General features: G+C 42.8%; 2 protein-coding genes across 2 annotated transcripts; one reads left to right on the top strand and one right to left on the bottom strand.

The window, feature by feature from the left end:
- The first annotated feature begins 1,349 nt into the window (after positions 1 to 1,349).
- LOC108106001 (alanine--glyoxylate aminotransferase 2-like) lies at positions 1,350 to 8,198 on the top strand. Its single transcript, XM_017212839.1, has 4 exons — positions 1,350 to 1,648; positions 2,722 to 2,840; positions 6,458 to 6,692; positions 6,795 to 8,198. Exons 1-4 carry the CDS (start codon positions 1,560 to 1,562, stop codon positions 7,834 to 7,836), a joined length of 1,485 nt encoding a protein of 494 aa, XP_017068328.1. The 5' UTR covers positions 1,350 to 1,559; the 3' UTR covers positions 7,837 to 8,198.
- On the bottom strand, positions 8,169 to 23,240 carry LOC108106000 (hemocytin). Its single transcript, XM_017212838.1, has 27 exons — positions 22,927 to 23,240; positions 21,875 to 21,970; positions 21,639 to 21,791; positions 21,533 to 21,580; positions 21,083 to 21,475; positions 20,896 to 21,023; positions 20,742 to 20,837; positions 20,488 to 20,685; positions 20,245 to 20,405; positions 20,031 to 20,188; positions 19,819 to 19,973; positions 19,154 to 19,756; positions 17,582 to 18,700; positions 16,617 to 17,510; positions 16,007 to 16,555; positions 14,619 to 15,941; positions 14,485 to 14,563; positions 14,180 to 14,429; positions 13,389 to 14,127; positions 12,842 to 13,327; positions 12,276 to 12,782; positions 11,720 to 12,203; positions 9,884 to 11,661; positions 9,614 to 9,826; positions 9,097 to 9,552; positions 8,783 to 9,039; positions 8,169 to 8,723 (listed from the first exon to the last, which is right to left on the bottom strand). The coding sequence occupies exons 1-27, from the start codon at positions 23,031 to 23,033 to the stop codon at positions 8,598 to 8,600; spliced, it is 11,556 nt and encodes a 3,851-aa protein (XP_017068327.1). The 5' UTR covers positions 23,034 to 23,240; the 3' UTR covers positions 8,169 to 8,597.
- Positions 23,241 to 23,330: the final 90 nt, after the last annotated feature.

Genomic DNA, 23,330 nt, shown 5'->3' with positions numbered 1-23,330 from the left:
CATAACAAGAAATGGTTATATATCTGTATCTGCTATATAAACACGATAAACACATACAATTTAACACGGACTTGTACTATATCTAGATATATATACATATATTATATATAGAGAAGGAGGTAAACATTCAACAATGCTCACTTTTATATTTTTTATCATACATACATACCTACTATATCGAAAAGAAAGCTAATGAAAAATAAAAGAAAAACCAAAAATGAAAGGACACAGAACGAAGCACCGTAAGAACCACTGAACCACAAAATCAAACATAGGAAAATTCTCATGCCCAAAAAGAACATATATTTATATATAGTGTACAAGTTCTATATACCTAGATATTGCGTTCCATTGCTTTTTAGAGCCAATTTGCTTTGCTTGCGAGACAAAATCCCCTGGAAAAAAACCCCCGTACCTCTATATTATTTTTATTTTTGAAAAACCTCTGAAAATCCCCGATACCCAATTCAAAATGACAATTAGGAAAGATAACACCAGGCATAAACGCAAAAGATCGAGCTAAAAACTTAGTGCTTAGTGTTTAATGATAACAAAGAATTCCAATAAAAGTATTTCAGTTGTGTATATTGTAAAGAACAATTATAAATGAACAAAAATATAAAGTTAAACATTTAAAGAATAATTCAAACAAAAATTTATTGAAACATTAATAAAAAAAAACAAAAAAATAATTGTATTTATCAAAATTAATACAAAACAAATCTAAGGCATTAGCATAGCAAAAGATAATGGTATACATAAATTGAAATGAAAATGAACACAAAAAGCGCTGATTTAATATTATATTATTAATTATATTATTGCAAACAACAAAGTGAAAAACAAATGATATTGTCCTTGGTATTTACATATACATAAAGAAAACAGCAAAAAAAAAAAAAAAATAAAAAAAAGAAAACGTTTTTTTATATAACCGAGATCTTTTTGGGCAGCTGATCTGCATGGTATTCATCTAGATGGGTGGGTAAATTTGGTAAAACATTTTTAAAATGTTGGTATATATTTTTTTAAAACATTTTCAAGCAGAGCAATACTTATTGCGGCCTTGTTTTTAATCCAATTATGTATTATCTGATTAAAAAAAAAATAATAATAAAAAATTTTGTAAACGGGGTATTAAATTTAAAGTTTACAGTCAGTAGTTTATTAGTAATATAGATCAAATTCATTTTTAATAAAAGTATTTTATTTAACTACTTTTTTAAATTTCGGCGCCCAAATAGCCCCTCATGCGATGAATAATCGGTTAATCGATAGACGCGAGCGAGTTCGAATTTGGAGAGCGAGATGGCACGACATGCCGCACTATGTGTTTATAAGCGAGAACGAAACTTGGTTCGGCAACAATTTCAAACAAGACGTTAAAGGCGACCGTGCCTGCCACTGACTGTTCAGGAGCCCAGTAAATCCTGCCAGGACTCCAGTCTCAAAACAAACCGTTTAAAACAATACAAAGAACTCAGTTTTAATTTTTAAAAAGTGCGCGCTTCCTAGCCGAGTTTTAAAATCCAAAAAATAAGTAAATATTATTATAAAAAATGCCTTTCGCCCACGAACAACTTAATCTGGTGGCCAGCGAGCAGCTGAGCAAAACGGAGACCATCAAGCTGCGCAACCAGCACATCGGGTAAGTCACATCCTTCCGTTGTCCGTAGTCCTTATTCCGTAATCCCTGGTCCGGGTCGTGAGCCTGCGACCTTGCCTTGAATTCGCTTTGGCTGTCAAGGTCAGGCGGCATCCCCCACGCGGCCCACTCATCGTTTTCCATCTCTTTCTCGCTCTCGCACTAGTCAAAGACACAGCCCGCCTGATTTTCTTGTATTTTCGTATTTTTGGCACTGTTGCCAACAGCAGCCACCCAAAAGAGAAATACTAAAACAAAAAGTACTCACTAAACAAAAACAAGAAACAGGAAAACACAAAAACAAAAACATGCAGAAGTGGCGCTTTTTTAGATTTTGGCTTTATTGATTTTTATCGCCTGACTGCAAAATAATAGGAAGCCTAAATTAGAAGTATTGCCAAAATAAATTCAAAAAGTTTGCGAGGAAGAAGGGGGAGGATTTTGTGTTGGGCTTATGAAATCCGACTTAAATGAATTTAATTCAGTTATTAAATTTATCATTTTGTACTTTATAGATTACAATTTAAATTGCCTAAGAGGCAAATTTTCTACAGAACGTGCCCATTTCGTGGAATATTTTGTAATTTGCAAATTTCAAAGCCATAAACCTAATTATTCAAAAACGGGTTGGTTTTTTATGACTAAAAACTCTTACGTAGTAAGCTAAGCTAATTGCTGTCAACTTTCAATTTTTAAAATAGGAAAAATTGTAAAAAATCCATCACCTAATAATTAATATTAAGATCAAAGTGCAGCCCGTTAACAGCTTTATCCCCGTTTTCTTTGTTTGCCCAAAGTCAACCATAAAATGTTTATCAAACACCCTGCAAGACGCCTTGTTTTTGTGTGACAAACACAAATACAATAACCATTAAATTCGGGAGTGGGAACGGGAATAATCTTAGCGATTATAAGTGCGACTGTGGACTGTTGAAATAGGCCCCGGTTAATGGTGTAACTCTATAGTCTGATATACGTCATTGCATTTTACTTTGTCGTCGAGACTTTATTGTCTTAATTAGCTGTTTACAATATAACTAATATCTGGTGATTTTTTTTTATACTTTTTTCTTTAGGCAAGCCTGCCAGCTTTTCTATCGCTCTGATCCTCTGAAAATTGTACGCGGCCAAGGTCAGTACATGTTCGATGAGGAGGGAAACCGGTATCTGGACTGCATCAACAATGTGGCTCACGGTAAGTTCGTTTATTCAAAGATAAATATCTGAAAATATTAAATGGGATATGTAAAATATAGATTAATCGCCAAAATATATATACTTTATAAGAACAACATCTAAGGGTAGAATAACAAAAATTGTATAGATTTCTGATGCTCTTTTCATCAGTATCTTAGATGTTTTTAAGGAAAGATCACCTTTTTTATCTCCAAAAAAAGTAACAAACAGCTTTAAATATATGTTTAAGGCAAAATATACTTAAAAAAGGTACAAATCGATTATAGACTTTACCTCAATTGCATTATAAAAATTCCAAATTGAACTAGATTTCGCTGAAATCGTTGCCAGGGCATCATATTTGATTACTTAGACGGCAATTTTTGGAACCGGGGCCTGATGACGTTTTTTATTCCGGCCGTCGACACTTGGCAGCTGGTAGATCCTATTTCGGTTTATGCTGATTAGCAGCCGCGGCACACGCCCAACAAATGGCTAAAGTTTAGAGCCAAAGTGCATGGAGTACAGCAAGTGCACTTGTACTGGGGAGGTGTGCTGGTGGGCGGACTCTCACATTTGGCAACAAGTTCAAGGTTAACCGAATAAATAGATGTAGAATGAGTGGCAAGCGGGCCAGACGATGGCGGCATGATCAGGCCCCGATTGAGAAGCCCACTGTCAACTGAGTCAGCCTTATCATAACGACCCAGTGGCTAATTTTTAGATGCTGCCTGACGGAATCGCAGACTGTGGCAATTGAAATTCGGCGGGCGGGCCTGGCCACTTGGTTTTGATTTCAGATTTCGGGCCCCGACACAGTGCTGCAGAGCAATAACTGGTGATTAAAATAACAGTGTCATCAAGACAATCGCAATAACAATAACAATAAGTGGCCAGGGGAGCACATTTGCGTATAAAAAATACAATACGTATTACGAGCATACACATTCGTATGTTATATATCACCTAGGGGGTCCCAGTAAATCCAGTCTAACCATATCAACTTATCAACAACGATGGCCCAACAATAACAACAACAACAACAGGAATTGACGTCGGCAACCAATTTGCCAATTTGCTGTTTCTGGGATCTGGGTAGCTCAAATTGTTTGCGTCTTGTTTTGTATTTTTCCAAAACACTTCCTACAACGGAAAATTTCCATTTACAAGATTGAAGTGACATGAACTTCCTTAGCTAAAAAGTGCAAATTTTAAAAGATTTTATTACAATATATTAAAGTTAAAAAAGGGGTCAACATTTTAATCATATTATTGTGTTCCACTTTTTTATTAAATTAGTTTTTCGTTTTGGTTTAACGCTACCCACCACTGATAAGCTAAGGCCATTGGCATTGCAAATGTACTGAAAAATCATGAAAAGAAATTCAGATTCCAGTGGGACTTTATAATGCCGATTATTTATTAATAGCTTCCCTTTCGGTTTAGGAACTACCTACAGTGGGGTCTCATCAACTGGGTCCCAAACTATAAATATTCGATAAAGGGTTATCAATAATGAGGGCAAATGGCTATAGTTGTTTACCTTTCACAGATAGTCACCTGATGATGTTTGCACCTTTAAGCATTATCAACAAAATGACTTTGTCGTTAAGGGTTTTATTTACAATTACATTTATTTATAGCAAAACTATAAGAAAACAAAGCAACTAAAATTAAAGTATAATATAAAGAATCTGAATCTGAATCTTCCTCTGTGTAGCCAAAACTAGCCTGACCTACTTATGAACGTTTGCACATTTCAAGCGACGATCGCAAAACTCAGTCAACTTCGAACGGGCCCTTACGATCATGAGGCGTAATATTAGACTCATAAGGAGGCTCGTAACTTATGGCTATACCCCATAAGTCATCAATAATAAAGTAAGAAATCAGTCCTCAAGCAAACATAACATCAAACTGGCACTATAAACCTGATAAGACCGACAAGCGGGTGCACGTGTTGACCATCTACGATCTGAATAACAAGTTGTTATGAAACTTCAACCACGTTCCGCGTAATCTCGTGCTACTTTTCCTACTCCGGTCCTCGAAGAGGAAGCAACATGTGAACGTCTCGTGCGAATGGAAATGTACTCGAGATAGCGACTAAGCACAATCCGGAGGAAAAAAAAGGGGGAGGGGCCGTTGCCGCCCGGGGAGAGTCCACAAGGCGTACAGTCTGCCTGACCATCCATCCAGTCATTCGTCCGTCCATTGCTCTGTGCCCGTAGTCTAGTTTCAATATTTGTCGTAGTGCCCCTACCCCACGAGAGATCTGAGCAATCAGCTGTGCCACTCAGCACACATTGCGAGTGGAAAATTCTGACCAGATAATCGGAAAATACACCCCAAGCTGTGGGCTGTGAAAAGTCGGACAAACAGCCGATATAAAAGCAAGAGCAAGTGGATGTGGAAGCATGTCATCGTTACCACTTGTAGATTGGCCACAATGTCGCACAAAGCTATGAAAATTTGCACATTGTGTGGGATATACAAAGTAGAAAGCGGAAAATGTTTAAATATAGCTGATCACCAAATGGGAAAACAAGTGAAATGGCCTTATGGGGAAATAAGAGATTAATTAGGTAGTGTAAGTAAAATAATTAGGAAATCCCTAGCTGCAGTTACTAACTGAAAGTAACTAAACAATAAGTATTTCTCAGGCATAACTGTACTTCTTGACCACTTGAGAAAACTAGAAACGAAATCGCAGAGACTACCCCATGGTCATTTCTCATTGCAAACCTAATCGGGGGAATAAAATGGCTATATAATTTCAGGGCACTGATTATTTTCTACAAACTAGAAACGTGAAGGCATCGCGTGAACTTCACGTGATACGTGGCTCGGCGGGCACTACGTCTTATCAGAAGGCGTGAGTCTAAGTCCAAATACTATAAATGAGAGTACGCGCCAGAATTAGAAACGCAATCGGTACGAGTAGTTGACCCCCAAAACCGACGCAATCTATAGTCGTTGACGGGAGCGGAGTGGTCTGGGTCCCGGGTCTTATCGCCCATCCGTCGGGGCCTACGGAAAAGTGATAGACTTATTGGATGGCGACGCCGTTTCATTTGGATCCGGGCCTGTCTGCAAGCGTTTTATTTTCGATGCCATATCAGATTCACTTGATTTTCTAAGGTGCGATGCGCAAACGGCGGGGATAATTAAACGAGCAGAGGAAAATCACGTGCGCGACTTACTTATTTTTAGGCACGCCCGAAGTACACATTCAAGTGGGAAAACTTGGGCCAAGCTAATCGCAAGTTTATAGATCTTGATTCTGGCACTTGAAACTCGCGACAAAAGATTTATTTTTGGGCGTTTCATCAGCATGAGTTTTGTATTCCACGCGTCTCGTCTATTGGTTTTATAATAGAATTTTTATGACACCTGTATAATATGCCCTAACCTATATCAATCAGTTGGGGATTAAATAGGTTTAATGGTATATAATTTGTGATTTTTGCTTTTGAAATGATGTATAACAAATTTCTATGTAATGTTTATATTGACTTGCCATTGATATCAAAGTAAAACTTTAAGTTAAATTTAATAAATATTTATAAAATACTTTACTAATATACTAAAATAAAACAATTATTAATTTTTCATTTCCTTTTCTCATATTTGCAGTGGGTCACTGTCATCCCGAGGTGGTGCGAGCTGGAGCCCTGCAAATGGCCACTATCTCAACCAATAACCGCTTTCTTCACGACGAGTTGGTCCAATGCGCTCGCACCCTGACCAGCAAAATGCCGGAGCCATTGTCCGTGTGTTTCTTCGTCAATTCCGGATCGGAGGCCAATGACCTGGCTCTCCGTCTGGCCCGTAACTTCACCAAGCGACAGGATGTTATTACTCTCGACCAGTAAGTTTCATTTGATTGGTATTATAAAAGAAAAGATTATCTTATGACAAAAAATATAGGCCAATGTACTTATCTATATATATCTTTATCTTTATCTTATAGTGCCTATCATGGACACTTGCAGTCGGTGATGGAGGTGTCTCCATACAAGTTCAACCAGCCTGGCGGTGAAATAAAGCCCGATTACGTGCATGTTGCTCCCTGTCCGGATATTTACGGCGGAAAGTTTACGGATAAGATGTATCCGGATGCGGATATGGGTGCCCTGTATGCCCAGCCCATTGAGGAGATCTGCCAAAAGCAGTTGGCTAAGGGCCAGGGCGTTGCTGCCTTCATCGCTGAGAGCTTGCAGAGCTGTGGTGGACAGATTTTACCACCAGCTGGATATTTCCAGGCCGTATACGATGCGGTTCGATCCGCTGGAGGCGTTTGCATTGCTGATGAGGTGCAGGTGGGATTCGGTCGTGTGGGTAGCCACTACTGGGCTTTCGAGACCCAGAACGTCATCCCCGATATTGTGTGCGTGGCCAAGCCCATGGGCAATGGACATCCAGTGGGAGCAGTGGTCACCACTCCTGAAATTGCCCAGGCCTTCCATGCCACCGGCGTGGCCTACTTTAACACATATGGAGGCAATCCGGTGTCCTGTGCGATCGCCAATGCAGTGATGCGAGTGATCGATCAAGAGGGTCTGCAACAAAAAGCCCTCGTCCTGGGAGATTATCTGTTGGAGGAGTGCAATCGCCTGAAACAGGAGTTTGAGTGCATCGGTGATGTTCGTGGCACGGGACTCTTTGTTGGCATTGAATTGGTTCAGGATCGGGCGGAGCGTATTCCGGACAAGAAGGCCGCCCACTGGGTGGTTAACCGAATGAAGCAGTTGCACAGAGTGCTCGTCTCCTCTGATGGTCCCAACGACAACGTCATCAAGCTAAAGCCTCCCATGTGCTTCAACCGGGAGAACGCCGATGAATTCCTGTTAGCCTTCCGGGAATGCTTGACAGCCGTGATGCAAGATCGACTGGCCAGTGCAGCATCCGCTGCCATGGCTGCCACTAGTGGCGTCATTGCCACCGCCGCCGAAACGCTGGCCAACAAGACAAAGCTCTTCGAGCGCCAAGATCGTCTCATCAAGTCCGTCTGAGGAAGTGCTTGCTGGTTGGCGAATGCCACCACCAACACAGCCTCTCCGCCCGGGCACAAAATAGCTTTAGCCACGAAGGATGTTTAAATTATTCCATAAACCCCATTTCCAATGTCCTTTTTCCTCTATTCCATGTTATCTCCAACATTTTAATTTGATTAGATCTAGTGCCATTTATCCGTAATCTACGCATATTAACGCTGTATAACCATTATTATGTTCGTCAATTTTCTTCTAGTATCTAGAAACGTAGGGAGCTCAAAACGAATTTTTTCCATTGTTACATGTATATATAAAGTTTTGATAATATTAAGTATAATATGTTAAAAATGTTATTAAAAAGTTACGTATATTTTGTAAAATTTATTGATGTTTTCAATGACTTTTGATAGATTTGTAAAAGAAATTAATTAGTATGCTGAATTGACAGGCGTGTAGCCCTTAAAATTTTTTTCATTCCAAATTTGATTTGTCTCACAGTTCCTAGTCTCATTAAGTTTGTACTGAATCTATCATAATGTTCATAATATAAATTTTCATTTTTGCATATAAGTAAAACCCTAAATGTATGCTACCCTTTTCGTTGTGGGTAAAGCAATTGGGTTTGAGTATCGAATAGATCGTGGGAGATCGACTTCATCATTCAAGTTTATAAATATTATATATACAGTTCGGATTTCACACAACACGCCTATTTTTTTTAAATTTTTTATTTTAAATGCTCAGTTTTCTTAAATCGAATTAAATTACTTCCTCGCCATTCAGTGCCTATGACTGCCAAGTAAATTCAGTAGCGGCGATTGCACATCAGGCTGCATTCGCACATCGATCGCGGTGTCCGAGAATTCCGAGCACGGCGAGCATCCACAGTTGGAGGGTACCTCGTGCTGGAATAGAAATACCATAAATATTTATACAGGACACTAAAATATTTCAATTTACTAACCTTCTGCGTAAACGTGTGACCATCCTCGCAAATCATTTTTACTGAGATCGGTTTATAGGATTTGATGCTGCAGCAAGTACAGAACTTTTCGTGCATGTCGGTGAGTGTATTGTATTTGGATCCAGAGGAGCAGGCACCCTCGCAGTCAGTGAAGCCTTGGATGGGTTCGGCATTAACACAGGATCCATGTCCTGGAATGGGGAACTTAAGGATCTCCTTCGTCCGCGACTCGGCCAATGAAACAGGCAAACATAATGCTGGAAATAAATACCGGATTATGTTGGATTGATCTAAAGAATTTGAATTTCGCTTACATTTGTCCTCCACCAGTGGCTCAGATTTGCAACGCTTACAACAGCCATCTTGGTACAACAGATGAGAGAGGCAACTGCCTATGTCCGGACATACTTCATTTGAAGTGGTAACCAAAAATTGTCCATCCTTCTCTAGGCAACTGTACGTCGTGCAATTATCATCCGATTTCCAAATGGCATTGATATCATATAGTTTCTGCTCAAAGATGCAAGACGTCTGGACACATTTGCCACAGCACTTGGTTTTGTCAAAGTTCTGATAGCTAAATCCTGGTGCACAGTCAGTAATACACTGCTCAAAAGTGCTAACCACCTGGGCATTTCCATCGGGACCATAAGAACATGTCTCTTGCTTGCAAACATCCTTGACATGCGTCCATTTATCACCCACCTGCTTGGTGAACTTAGTGGACTCGTCGAGCTCATATTGAACAATGCACAGGTCCTTGGGAGGTACTAAAAGTAAGTAAAATAGTTGTTAAATAATACGTTTTACTGAGAAGCGTATTTAGCTTACCACACGAATGCTTGGGACAACACATTCCATTTTCCTTGATGGTCTTGACTTCATAGAATCGCTCCTTGCAGTTAGCAGGTGCCTGAGGGCACGACTCTGGCTTGCATTCAATTTTTTTAGTAGGGCAGCAACCTTCTTCAATCTCAACCACAATCTCGCCTGGTAGCAATTCCCGAAGCTTAATAATTTCACACTGGTCTTTGGGTTTGCACTCTAAAAAATAATAAAGGTTTAAATAAGAAATTTACAATAAGTAAGGTAAGGCATTACCGCAAATATACTGAGAGCAGCCATTTACATCCAACTTCTGTTTTTTGAACTGTCCAGGACCACAGATGGGCATAAGAGGAGCCAAGCATAGTTTGGCTGGATCCTTAGTCTCTGGGACACATCGATATCTGGGACAGCATTCCTTCACACTGACAATGACTTCGGGCACATAGCCTTCTGCGCAGATATTCTCCTCCACTTGACACTTCTTTTCCACACACGAAGTCTTTCCATTTTTATCGCATAGACATTCAGTGCATTTATCCTTCTGCCACCTCTCGTCAGGCAAATGGATTCCATCGTCGCATTTTGTGCAGGCTATTTCCGGAACACACTTGCCACCGTCCATTACCTTTCCGGCAGGACAGAAACAGCCTTCAAAACGTTCCGAGCTCAAACACATTTCATCACTCTTGACGGTGTGCACGACCGCCTGGTTCTTAAGACTCACAGCATCGAATTCGGTCATGGCTTTGATGGTTTCGCAATTCTTAGCACAGCCACATGGCTCGTAGACCATATCACTGGGGCATTCATACGGGCAAAGGTTTGGCCTCCTCCAATTAGTGCATATTCCGTGCTGGTTACACTCCTTAGCATAAGCTGCCAGAGCCACGCAGACTCCTTGTTGAGTGTTTCCAGGCTTGCAGATGTCCTGCTGGCAAGCGGAGACATAGGAAATCGGATCCACCGCCAAAGGACACCTGCCGAACAACTCGGCATTGTAGAATTGCAAGCAGGGATCCTTCTCCGGCGGCAGTGGAATGCACTGCTCCTTGGGCACTTCCTCGCTTAGACACTCTTCAACCAGTCCCAATTTTGGTTCATCTGCCTGCCAACTTTGGATTACATCCACTCCAGCCTTTTTCTTGGCTGGATTAGGCTGAAGATCGTTGGCTGCATTGCCATTGCAGTCGCCACAAAGTCCCTCCATCTTACTGCCATATTTGATACTAGGAACACCCAAGGAGAATATCAACTCTTCGAAGGAGGCAGTCAGCTCAACGTGGGATTCGGGAAGGGATAGCACCAGCTCCTTGCCCACAACCTGCCGAAGGCTAATCCAACTGTCTTTGTATGGTATTTTCTTAACCTCGAATCCATCGACTAGAACCTGCAGAGATTTCGGTTTCTGTGGAACGCGCTGGACATGAATCACATGGTCACCATTGAGAATGTGCAGAGATTTGGCGCAGCTACCTCCCTCCACTGGAGTCGGCTGTCCCAGTTTCTTGCAGTCGTCCATAGTAGCGTAGACCTGGAATGTGTGCACTCCAGGAAGCACCACATCCCGCGACAGTAGATATGTGCAGTTTCCATTAAAACTAAAGCTCTTGCGATCATAGGTCATGTACTTGGATGCACCCAGAGCATTGCACACACAGTCCTTGCACTCGGATATGGGCACGCAGTTGGGTCCCTTTCGGACAGTTCCTTCTGGACAATAACAACCTGGGAAGCAGGCATCTGGTAGAACTGGACAGTCATCTCCGTGAACATTGTCACAGGATGGCTCACAGCGTCGCTTATAACAATCTGTGTGAACCAACGGTGCGGGACAATTAATCTCACATTGGGCCACTGCCCTCCATGTGGTCAATTGAACCAAAGGATTCACACTGAGGCACTTCTTCACAAAGCTTTCCAAAATGTTGCACTTGCAAGAGGCTGGATCACCATTGTTGGCCATCATGCAATTGCAGGCAGCTTCGAGGCAGTAATTGTTAAGGAACTGCTTATAGTTAACAGCCTTGTGGCACCGAGCAAAGGTTGGATGACTGTGGAGAAGGGGAAATATATTAGTCCAGATATAGGTTGAACGATCCTGGTACTTACTGAATGATATTACACAGCTGCAAAGCCTTAGCCTGCATTTCCCTGGAGCACTTTAGATCGCCACATTGCTCCTTGGGAATTCGCTTGTCATACCAACTGTCACCGAACTTCTCTGTATTTGCAATAATTTGGCCATCCGGAGATCTTTTATCATCCTTAGGGTTTCCATTGTAATAACCACAAAGACCATCAACAGTACGAATAAATTTGGAGGAGATGCCGACCTTGACGATTCCAATATCATCGAGCTGTACCCAGAAACCATATTTGGTAGACACCGCCAGAAGGGTCTTTCCGGGCTGGGAAACTACGAAAGAAGCCTTGCAAATAGGTGAATTTATTAACTGCTGTACAGTGAACTCAAAGCCATTGAATTTGAGCTTCAGATGAGGCAGGAGAATCAACTCGTTGCCGGCTTCAGTATCCTGGATGGTGATCACCTTGTGACAGACTTTGCGGGTCTCATCGCTACATTGCTGGTGAACTGAAACGAGAAACAAAAAAATTTGCTTTCCAGATTCGTTTATAACGTAACAATATTAATAATATTGCTTACCTGATATAGACCAACTACTCTTGTGAATATCTCTAGCCAGGATGTGGCTGCAGGGACCATATTTGAAAACAGTACCATCGAAAGTGGTGAAGCTCTTGCCGCTAATCTCGCACACATCGTCCTTATTAGGCCGGAGGACACAGGTATACTTCAGGCAGTCTCCCACCTTTGCCGTACTCATATCCAACTCTACATCGTACTTCTCCGGGCACTTTGGTTCTGTGCATGTGACAGTCTCGTTTATGTCCACTTGTTTGTTGGGAATGGGAACACATGTAAACTCATCGCACTCCTCTTCCTGTTGGAAGTCTAATTCCTGACTGGGCATAGCCAGAATTTGTTCCTTCGACGAGATGAACTTGGTCTTCGTAATGGTCATTCCGTCGTCCACTATTGATACCTGTTTAGAGAAGGTAAACATCTTGGACATCTTTCTAGACTTTTTGGCCGTGATTTTAATCTTCATCTGAGGTGGACAAACGGGTACTGGACATGTGATGACTTCAGCTGTGTCAAAATAAAAATGATTATATGTGATACAATATATATAGACAGTTTTAACTTACTCTCATTCTTTTCCCGTTTAATATCAGGCTGTACAGTAAAGGAATCACTGCAGCTGGCGTCCTCGTCATCAGCACAGTCCTGAACTCCGTTGCACCAGAGGATCTCGGGAATGCAATCACCACTGGATGGGCACAGTCTTTGATGTTTGGGACACGGCTCGCACTTACAGAAACAATCGCTGGTAATCACTGGACGCAACTTAGTATCCTGACAGGGCGGACACTTTTTGGGCTTGCAATTCTTATGGCCGCCTAGTACGCAGACGCAATCCTCGCAGGCTGAGTTCTCGAACTTGCTGCCTATCGGATAGCTAACATAGTTCTCTATGCAAGGACATAGGTTGTGCTGGACACAGTTATTGCCATCCCAGAAGAATTGATCTTGACACTGACATACGGTGGTTGGACTCGGGGCAGACACACCATCGCAGATATTGCATTTTGTGGGCTTGGCCTCTTCCACAGGCACTTGACGTTGGATTTCAGCTGATGAAGGAGATAGAAATGATACAGTGAAGGGTGATGTAAAAGGATAGAATAAGCTTACGATATGGTAAGAAGCATCCTAGTGGTTCAATACGCATATTAATGTTCCTTTCCCAGTAAGCAGGCACAACTTTAAGGTACTGAGTTAGTATGGGATTCTTGAAGTGATGCCTGCGCTCAGTTTCAGCATCGTGATTTGCCTCAAAGATCCTTGGTTGTCCGTTGGTTGATAGCACTGTATTCCACGTTGGCTTCTTCTTAGAGAACATCACCTTGTAGCCAGTGACCCATCCATCTGGACCGCCCTTTGTTACAAATCCAGAGATATTTCGAGGTTCCAAGAAATCAAACTCAATGAACTCGTTTTGACTATTGGCAAGGGGCCGCCAAGCCAGAGGTGTCGACAATTTGAGCAATTCCAATAGCTGCGTTTTCTTGGGCTGCTGCCACAAGCTACTCGATTGAACTTGGTCCTGGTACATCTTACCCTCATCCACACCCATAAGATCGATGCATTCAAGATCTACCAATTGGGCTGGACGTTCGGTTATGGGTGCGATTGTTGGAGCTGGTGCCCCTGGCAAAGGTTCCACCTTATCTCCGCAGATAAGCAGCTCCACACGCATGGCGATAGAACCATGCCATTTCAGAGGATAAATTCGTAGAGAACTGGCTTCGATGGGGATCTTGAATAGGGTCTGTACTGGAGCTCTTGAATCCAAGGGACCATTGAACATTTGAGGCTTTTCTGTTTCATCCACCAAATAGTGATACGCAATTCCATCATGACTGTGAAGGATCTGCAATAAGAATTGAAAATAAGACCGCGATAGTAGAATTACAAGGACTTACCTTGAAGAGGGTAACATAGTTATCGAAGTCCGGGCTACCAGCCATAACTACACCATAGAAGGGCTCTGGTTTGCCAAAGTTTAGTTCCAGATATTGCATTTGATCATTAATGCTAGGTGACCAGCTGCCCTTCGGATGATCTTTGGTAAGACGAGCCATTTTTGGACCATGTTCGGGGGCCAACTGAGAACTTGCATTGAATATGCTATCAGGCTCTGAATGTGTAGGGTTTTCTATCTTGTAATTGAGACTATAAAAGAATGTACATTAACTATTTATTTAAAGGAAGAATATGATTTTCTTACCGTTCTGGGGAACATTGTAGAGGTGGTGTGAGGGTAACAGGCAAAATGGGAACTGAAGGTATCAAAATCACTTCAGTTTCTAAAAACGAAGAATAGATATATAATAGTACATGCTAATTCTTCCAACTACTAACCTCCTCCCTTTGGAATAGCCTCCGGTTTGTTGGGCACACAGGTGAAGGCATTGTCAATGCACTGGCAAACCTCAAACTCCCCGAGCACGGGTTTGTGTGGTTGAACATAATGCTCAGCCTTGTCCATGCAAGGACACTCATCAGCATGAACACAGGTGTCCTCGTCACGCCAAAACTTTCCAAGTTTAGGACAATCAGGTCGCAATTCGTCCACACAACCTGGCTTACAGTGTTCGCCGATCTGGCAGAGACCTCGTTTCCTTAAGATGCTGCCATAGTAATCACAGGTATGTTCACACTGATTTGCACATTCTGACTTTATCTTGCCCGGCGGACATTGCTTGATGGGTTCGGGTTCAGGTTTTAGTATTGGTTTTAAGCCACAGTTAGGCTTCATCTCTGTAACGGTGGCTATATGGTCGCATATGAACATGGTGGGATTAAACATCATGAATTCGCCACAAGTCTGCTCCACATAAATCCAACCACCCTCAACTCCCTTAGGCTGGCAGTGCAGGAACTTATGGCAATCTCCAGGGAATTCCTTGTACTCCACAAGGGCAGCATCGCAGGCCAGGCCAAGTTGTGGTTTTTCCGTTGGTTGGGGCACATCGGGCTCCTGTTCCTCATCGCACTGGCAAAAGGCGCGTAGTTCATAGTCATGGCATTTGCCAATACACCGAAGACCTTCCTCAAGATTGCAAATCACATTCTCGTCCATTTGTTCGGGTGCCTCGTGCGTTCCTTTCACCCTGCACTCTACCTTGGTCATATATTGTTTCAGACATGTACCGTAGACATTCTCCATTCGATCATAACGTGGCACCTTCTCCTCATCATTAAGTCGCACACTCTTGTCCGAGGTATCACGATCCTTGTCACACCATCGTGTCCATCCCTTGACGCACTTGGTCTGATTTTGAGTAGCCTGAGGAGTGGGTGCAGTAGTGCCCTCAATAAGGGGAGCCGGATGTGCCGTTGTTATGGGCTCATCGCACTTTACTCCGCTGCAAATCTCCTTGCGCTTGGAGCATCGGCAAGTGGCACATGAATCCGTATAGGTAATATCGCCTTCGTAGAATGTCATGCCCTCCTTCACCATACACACTGGCTTGCATTCTGCTTTGGGCACACAATCGTGGTAGGTGTCGTTTAGATAGATGAATCCATCTTCGCATGGCTTGATGTGACAACCCTCGAGGCAGTTCTCTCGGTTACACATGCGCTCTGCAATTCCTTGATCGAGGAAGTTGTCGCAGGTCTCCACAGCACAGGCAGGAGTGCAGGCCTTGTAATCCGAGCAATGGGGATCACATTGCATTGCTACATATTAGAAATTCGAAAGTAAATTAGGAATTTTACTATTTAGGGGGAAAAACAAAACTCACGGCAAAAATGCTGGGACCTCCATCGAATGTTGATACCCTTCTGGGCACAAGCATCAGCATAGGCAGCCATGGCTGTGCACAGGCACTCGCAGTCACCGCCCTGATCACAGGCACATGTGTCGAAGATGCAACGTTTCCAGAACCGTTCCAGAGGAACCTCCGCATGGCACTCCTTAAACAGATCCGACTTTAGAGCTCCACACTTAAGTTGAGCCCATGTTTCACGTTCTGGATGCTTTTTGCAGGCATCGATAGGGGCAACGGGTGCCGAGCAGTGGGGCTGCAATTTCCAGGCATGGCCAAAGAGCATGGGACTTGTCTCCAATCCCAACGAGGGAGTCTGCATGTCATCCAGACCATTGCCATTATAGTTGCCACACAGACCGCTTACTTTTTGTCTCCACTCGTTGCCCAGCTTTACATAGACCCGAGTACCTTCGTCCCATTTTACTTGCAGCTTCAGGGGGATCACTTCTACGACGACGAATACACCAGCTTTGTAGATGTGGAATGCGTTGTGACCTTTCGAGTTGACACTATCCCGGAGTTCTAAGGAGAATTTAAATATGTTACTAAGCAGGCGAAAGTGAAAAAAGTAACTTATACTAACTCTTAATAGGTGTCTTGTTAGGATCAATGCCGTACGCAGAATCCGCACTTAGCAATAGCGATTCTTCAGCATGGCCAGTTAGACTAATTTCCAGCGACTTGGAGCAAGTCACACCCATTGTGCCACATAGAACATTCTGGATGGTTATGCTGAAGCCATCGCCATTGTCAAAAGCTCCCTTGGCAAGAACATAGTCGCAGGCTCCCTGGAAGTCAAAATCGTGGCCATCGAAAGTGGTGAAATGGGAATCTCCCCAAACGCTGCATGTGGACTCGCAGCCATTCTTCGAGCACTTCCAGTTGCCAGCTTGACATTCGCAGAGATTACAGTCCTCCTTGATCTTCTCGCCGTCATCGTAGCTTTTGCCAGCATGATGACAAGAACAGTTAGCTGGCAGGACGCAAGCCAAGCGGGAAGTGTCATAGACATAACCCTCCATGCAAACGCATCCGGGAAGACAGTCCAAAGAATCAGCCACATACTTGTCCATGTTCTTGCAGGTTTTCGGTTCTTTGGGTGCACATTTGGTGAACTCAGCGAAGGGTTGCTTGGCACACTTTGAACGCAGTTCCGATGATGGTGGATATTTATCCTTGTCACCTGGCTCGGCGTCCTGGCAATCCCACACGCCATTTGTACAGGTGCAAATATCCAGGAACTTCTCTCCTGGACGCACTTCTTTGTAGCCCGGTCTAAAGGACATGCCGTCAAAGTTGCAATGGCACTTCTGCTTGGGGACGCACTCGCCTTCTTCATTGACATATTCTCCGTGGGGGCAACGACATCCTTCAACGCATTCCCGTTTACAACTGCCCTTGCCGGGCAGATCATCACAAGACAAAGCACACCCGTCTCCGCATTCGTCGTACACCTGGCCTATTGGACATTTGACAGCTGGGGAAGAAGTTTAAGTTTATATTGATCTGAAAACAACTCATTGTCTAATTCGGAATCATAAAACTCACCACACTCCTTGACCGTCATACGCCATCCCGTCTTAACACCCTGCCTCATGCACTCAGTTCCATAGGCGGACAGAATGGGACAGAAGCACTTGGAAAGGTCATCCTTGCAAGCGCAGGTATCGTAGAGGCAATCTTCATAGAACTGTTCCGGTTCGACAAGGAAGTGACAGTCCTGGAAGATGTCCTGCAGAATCCAGTCACAGAATTTCTCGGCCTGAGCTTTTTTCTCCGGACTCAATGTACAGGGGTGAGGTCCCTGGTGGGTTTCTGCCTTGAATTCGCAAGTGTCCTTAGTGCGCCACTTATCCGCAAACGGCTCAATGGCCGTTTCTACATCGCCTTCGGGTGTTAAGAAGTCATCCTGGGTATTCGAGTTGAAGGTACCACAAAGACCCTGAGTTTGGCCCCGGAAACTGGGTGGAGCGTCGATATAGACCCGCGAAACTCCATCCCACCAGACGCGAATGCCACCGGCAAACTCTACGGTTAGAAACGTAGAACTGGCACGTCGAATGAGAACTTCGCCTAGACCCAGCATTTTGGGTAGCTTCACAATGGGCTTGTCGTTGACTACCGTGGTCAGTCCCTGGTCCAACTTGATCACAGAAGGAGTACCATCGCGCAGAATAAATCTGATGGTCACTGACTTTGTGCACGATGGTTCGTCGGGAGCGGCAAAATTCATGGCCTCCGAAACGGCTCCAGAGCAAGCCACATTCTCCGCCTCCACTGACATGTTTTCGGTCTTTAGCAGATGATAGGAACATTTGCCCATGAAATCGTAACGCTTGCCATCGAATGTCTGATAATGTGGATCTCCAATAGCCCCACAGCGGGCACCACATTTATCCTCCGTGCATCGCCATTGACCGTTCTTGCAGGTGCAGGTGTTGCAGTTCTTCTTGACCGTCGACTCTGGCTTAAACTCCTTGCCACGAAGGGAACACGGACAGAGTTCTCTGGTGATGCATGCTTCCTTGTACTGTACTGTTCCTTCAGGGCAGAAGCAGCCTTCATTGCAGGCGCCCTTGGAAGCTGGTAGGGCTAAGTCCGAGTCACAGGTGGGTTCCACATTAGGACCGCAAGCTTGATAAACGCGTCCAAAACCGCAGCTGATGGCTGAAAAAGAAGAAAGAAATGAATGTCAGGAAGTTCTAATATGTGTTATAGAAGGAGTGGTAAATATTACACTATTCTTGTTTGCAAGCGAAGTAGCACAAGCAAAGACAGAAATCATTAGCAAAATGCTCGATTCATAAGAGATTCGTTAAGCGACAAAATCCTGCAGAACTATCAACATCCCTTTCCAACTAATCAGTTGGCAGTCCTCAATCAGCGGTACTCACTTTCTCATAGGCACTGATTGATTAGTTAAAAAGGGATGAAGATAGTCCTCCAAGATTTATCACTTAACGAACTTAAATCTTAACGAAACTTATGTAAATAGAAACCATTTTACGGAGTTTTTAGTCAGTCGGGAAACGTCGAGAAAGTGAAAAGAACTTGTTGTGCTTATCCCGTGGATAATAAGAAATAAATATAAAGCCGTTACTATAACATAAGTATACTTACGACATATCTCCAGATTCCGCCAGCCGTGCTCCAATTTAATGCCCTTAAAGGCGCATTCCTTGGCTAGCATAGCTATGGCATCGCAATTACAGCTTTCCGGGTGTTCTCGATTAGCACAATTGCAGTAGTCAGCCATGCAGGTGCGGATCAAGGCGTCGTAGTTAAAGGGTTTGATGCAGTCACCAAGCTTCTCGTTCGCCAACAAACGTTCACAGACGGAGACAGCCTTCTGGAGCTTGCTTTGCTCACAGGAGTCCATACCGAATTCCAGCTCTGCACTGTTCTCAACTTGGCACAATTCGCTGTGATCATCAACCCGCCAAGCATCTGCAAATGCCTTCACGGTCGCTAACTTCTTGCCAGTCCTGGAGGTCAAGTCAGTGTTGGTATCGCCATCAAGGGATCCGCAAAGACCACCCACTTTTCCCCACATCTGGGGACCAGCCTGCACGGAGACATACTGATGATGGTCCCAGTCCAGTTTGAGGCCAACAGACTCCAGATCAATCTGTACATGCTGGGCCACAGGCATAACCTTCATGCCCATAACCTGGACAGGCATGGGGAGCTTCTTTATGGGTGTGGTAAGCTGAACGGTGCCATCTAGAAGGTAAGTTTTTGTATAAGTAATTCCACATGCTAGGTCATTACCTGTATAAACTTACTTAGATTCTCGAAGGTGTACTGAACCGATTGCCAAAGAATCTTCAGGGTGTGTGCACAGCCATAGCCAGATCCATAAGGACAAGCCTTCAGGATAATGTCAAAAGTACCCGAGACCTTGTCTGTAATTAGCGTATGGGAACAGGACAAAGGAGCTCTGCAGAGAAAGGGACTCTAAATATCCGTATTTATTTATTAATCTTGTTAAACATACTTGAAGACCAGGCCATCGAAGGTCTTCATGTTAATGCCACCCCAAGTGGTACATAAGGCCGGTCGCGGAGTCTTGTCGATGACGATATCCAAATCGTTGCTCTGGTACAGGGTATAACTGCTGAGGGTAACAACAGATTCCTCTGAAGACCACCATTCCTAATAGGTAGATATGGATAGTAGATAAAAATCGAAGCTACTTATTATAAACATACACTTCTTCTTTCGAGATCACGATACTTGGCCAACAAGGCCAGTAGCTTTTCACGTTCAGTTTGAAGTTCATAGGCCATTTCCCCACTAACTGCCCGGTGATAGCCAGCCTGAGACACTACGCCATGAGAGGATGTTTTGGATCGAATGGTATATCCTGGAGCTGTAAGATTAACAAGAAATCTAATTTGTAGTTGCTTGTAGAGAAAAGGCTGATAAGAGGAGTCCAATCTTTAGAAACTTACGAAATATGCACTTTGGTAGTGGAGCAGGAAGATATTGTCCTTGCTGGTAGCTACACTTGTACTCTATGTCAAGGCGTCCTTGAACCTTCAATCCCGGTACCTCAGGGCAAGTGAATGTGCAACGGGCCTCCTCCATTTCATAGGAACACTTGTAGTTTCCATTAAAATTGGTATTTGTGACATTGCAGCTTTGAATATCTGTAAAATGTCAAATATTAATCATATATTTAGCAGGAAAAACCTATAATCCTTACTATATTGACAGTTGGCTCCCCTAAACATCTTGGTGCACGAGCAGACATTGAAGCTAATGCATTGTCCACCATTCTGGCAGGCGGGCGCACAAGTAGCTGAAAGGAAAAGCAGATGTAATCAGGAAATTCCCATTATTTCATTGGCTCTACCCACGAGCACAATCGGGGGCCTTGGGAAGACCCGTCTTGGTGTGCACCCACTGGCCATTGCGGCACTCAATGTTGGTGATGCCACTTCCGTCGGGAAACTGGAATCCCCTCATGCATTCGGCATGGCACATGCTGCAAAGAAAGTAAGGTCTTAGGACCAACAAAATCTGGAATTATGTAGAATAACTCACTTATTCTTGCAAGCCATTTTGGAGTTTTTGGGTGTCTTCGGAATGGAAGCACATACGGACTTCTTTTGCTGGCAAAAAGGTCCGTAGTAATTCTCCGGGCATTGGCAAACTCCAGCAGAGATGCAGATTCCATTGTTCTGGCACGGAGGCAGGCATTTGGCCTGGCAGGGTGGAACCTCCGTAAACACAGAATTGCCTATGATCCATCCATCATTGCTGCAGAACATGTCTAGGAACTGTATGTCCTGGGCGAAGCTATAGCCATTTGGACATGAGACCTTACAGCGACCGTTATGACAATCAGCCTGGACATTGGGTGGCAGTTGTAGAGCGGAACACTTTCCAAAGGCTGCCAGGACTTGGCCACCATTTCCGTAAAAGTTGCCTTGTCTCCTGTAGGGGATGATATATTATTGTCTTGGTTGTAGCTCCACTATAGCTGCCACTTACCCCTTTCCAACGCCAAAGAGTCCCAAGGTTTTGGTCAGAAATTCTCCTCTGTCATGAATTTTATATTATATAAAAGAAAGTTTTTTAATTTACAAATTAAGCTCACCCAAAGTTACCTCCTCCAACATGGGATGTCTTTATACCGCCGCCATATCCACCACCTCCGCCGCCATAACCACCTCCAACGGCGCCATATCCTCCTCCACCGCTACTGTAACCGCCACCGCCTCCTCCTGATCCTCCATAAGTGTATCGCGCACTGAAACATGGCATAATGTAACCAGTTATATAATCCACTATGAACTTGGCGAATTATCGCGCTTTCTTCCGACTTATCATTACCTAACTGCGGGGGCTTTGAGGATGTTGAAGCTAATATGGCGTTCGTTGCGTTCGCTCTCCTTATCGGCGACTTCCGGTGCGGCTTGGCTCAGCGGGCTAAATTTGCAAATTATTTAAGCAATCAGTGCGGTTTAAAGGTCTTTGTACGAAAAATATTCTTTTTTGGGTTTCTTATCTGAGCTTTGAAATACTTTTTTGTGGACGAAATATCTGCTTGACTTATTAAAAATTAAGGACTATCAAATGGACTATCAAATAATATGTGTATAGAAAATATAAAAATTGTATTTTTGCTACCTTGGAACAGATATTAAAGATTGTTCATGCTTTGATCCCTAAGTTAAAGATTTTAAAAATGACTTTCGAAGAAGTTCGTTAAAAGTTTCTTAGAAAGGATATAGGGTGTTCTTTTTTACCCTTTGTTTTAAATATCCTTTTTTTTATATTAAAAAGTTTGATTATGAACCGCTTTTATAAGAATATTTAAATTAAGTTCACTAAATATCATATTTATTGCAATTTTATTTGGTTTCAGATTCTAGATTTCTTTAAAAAATGTAACATTTGACTTATTAACTAAACACTGATTGGTATATTAATAAGTTTAGTTCAGTTTAGTTTAATTTACTGAATAAAAAATGAGTATCAGCGATCTTTTGAAAATTCTTAGAAAGGATAAGAAAAGGATTATAAAGGATACACTTTTTAAATCTTTTTTTAATATTCTTTTACACTTTCTTTAGACTACTTCATTTCTTAAATAAAAAGGACGATCACAGGTAGCCTCTAGTAGAATTTACAAAATTAGTTCACTAAATAATATATTTATTGCACTTTTATATGATTTAAGATTTCAGATTTCTATAAAATATTTAACAATCCACTGAATAGTTATTTTTAAGTAAATGTTAAAAATTAGTTCACTGAATTTTAAATTTATTACAATTTCATAATATGATTTTTGATTTTTAGTTTTAGATTTTTAATTTAGTTCCATATAGTTTAATTTACTGATAACTTTCCCACATATTTTCACTTTCCAAGCCACTCACTTAATATCCTCGTCTTCCTCATCGCCCATCACAATATCCCCATCTTCGGCCCACACAGTAGCAATGAGTAGCAGCCACAAGGACACAGAAATCACTTTATTTGCCATTTTTAATGGCTAGCTCGAAAGTTGCTTCAAAAATGTTGTACACAGGAATATCCTGTTGGGTAATTAGCACTGGTAATCCATTTCTGCCAGGACACTGCTGAGCTGTTGATCCTTTTTGGCCAAAAGTCTTTCCACAGACTAGTAGAACTTCCAATTAGAGCACTTTTCACTGTATATAACACTGTTTTTATCCACTGTACTTGACGATTTCGATGCCCGAACGCGACTAATGCTGCCAATGGCTGGGGATCGCCTTTTATAGGCCCGAAGGCGACGCTTTGTTATCAAAACGACTCT

This window comes from Drosophila eugracilis, unplaced genomic scaffold (assembly GCF_018153835.1).
Source record: "Drosophila eugracilis isolate 14026-0451.02 unplaced genomic scaffold, ASM1815383v1 contig_2154, whole genome shotgun sequence".
In the NCBI taxonomy this organism is placed as follows: domain Eukaryota; kingdom Metazoa; phylum Arthropoda; class Insecta; order Diptera; family Drosophilidae; genus Drosophila; species Drosophila eugracilis.
The sequence above is the reverse complement of the archived record's forward strand: the minus strand, read 5'-3'. Positions and strand labels throughout refer to the sequence as shown.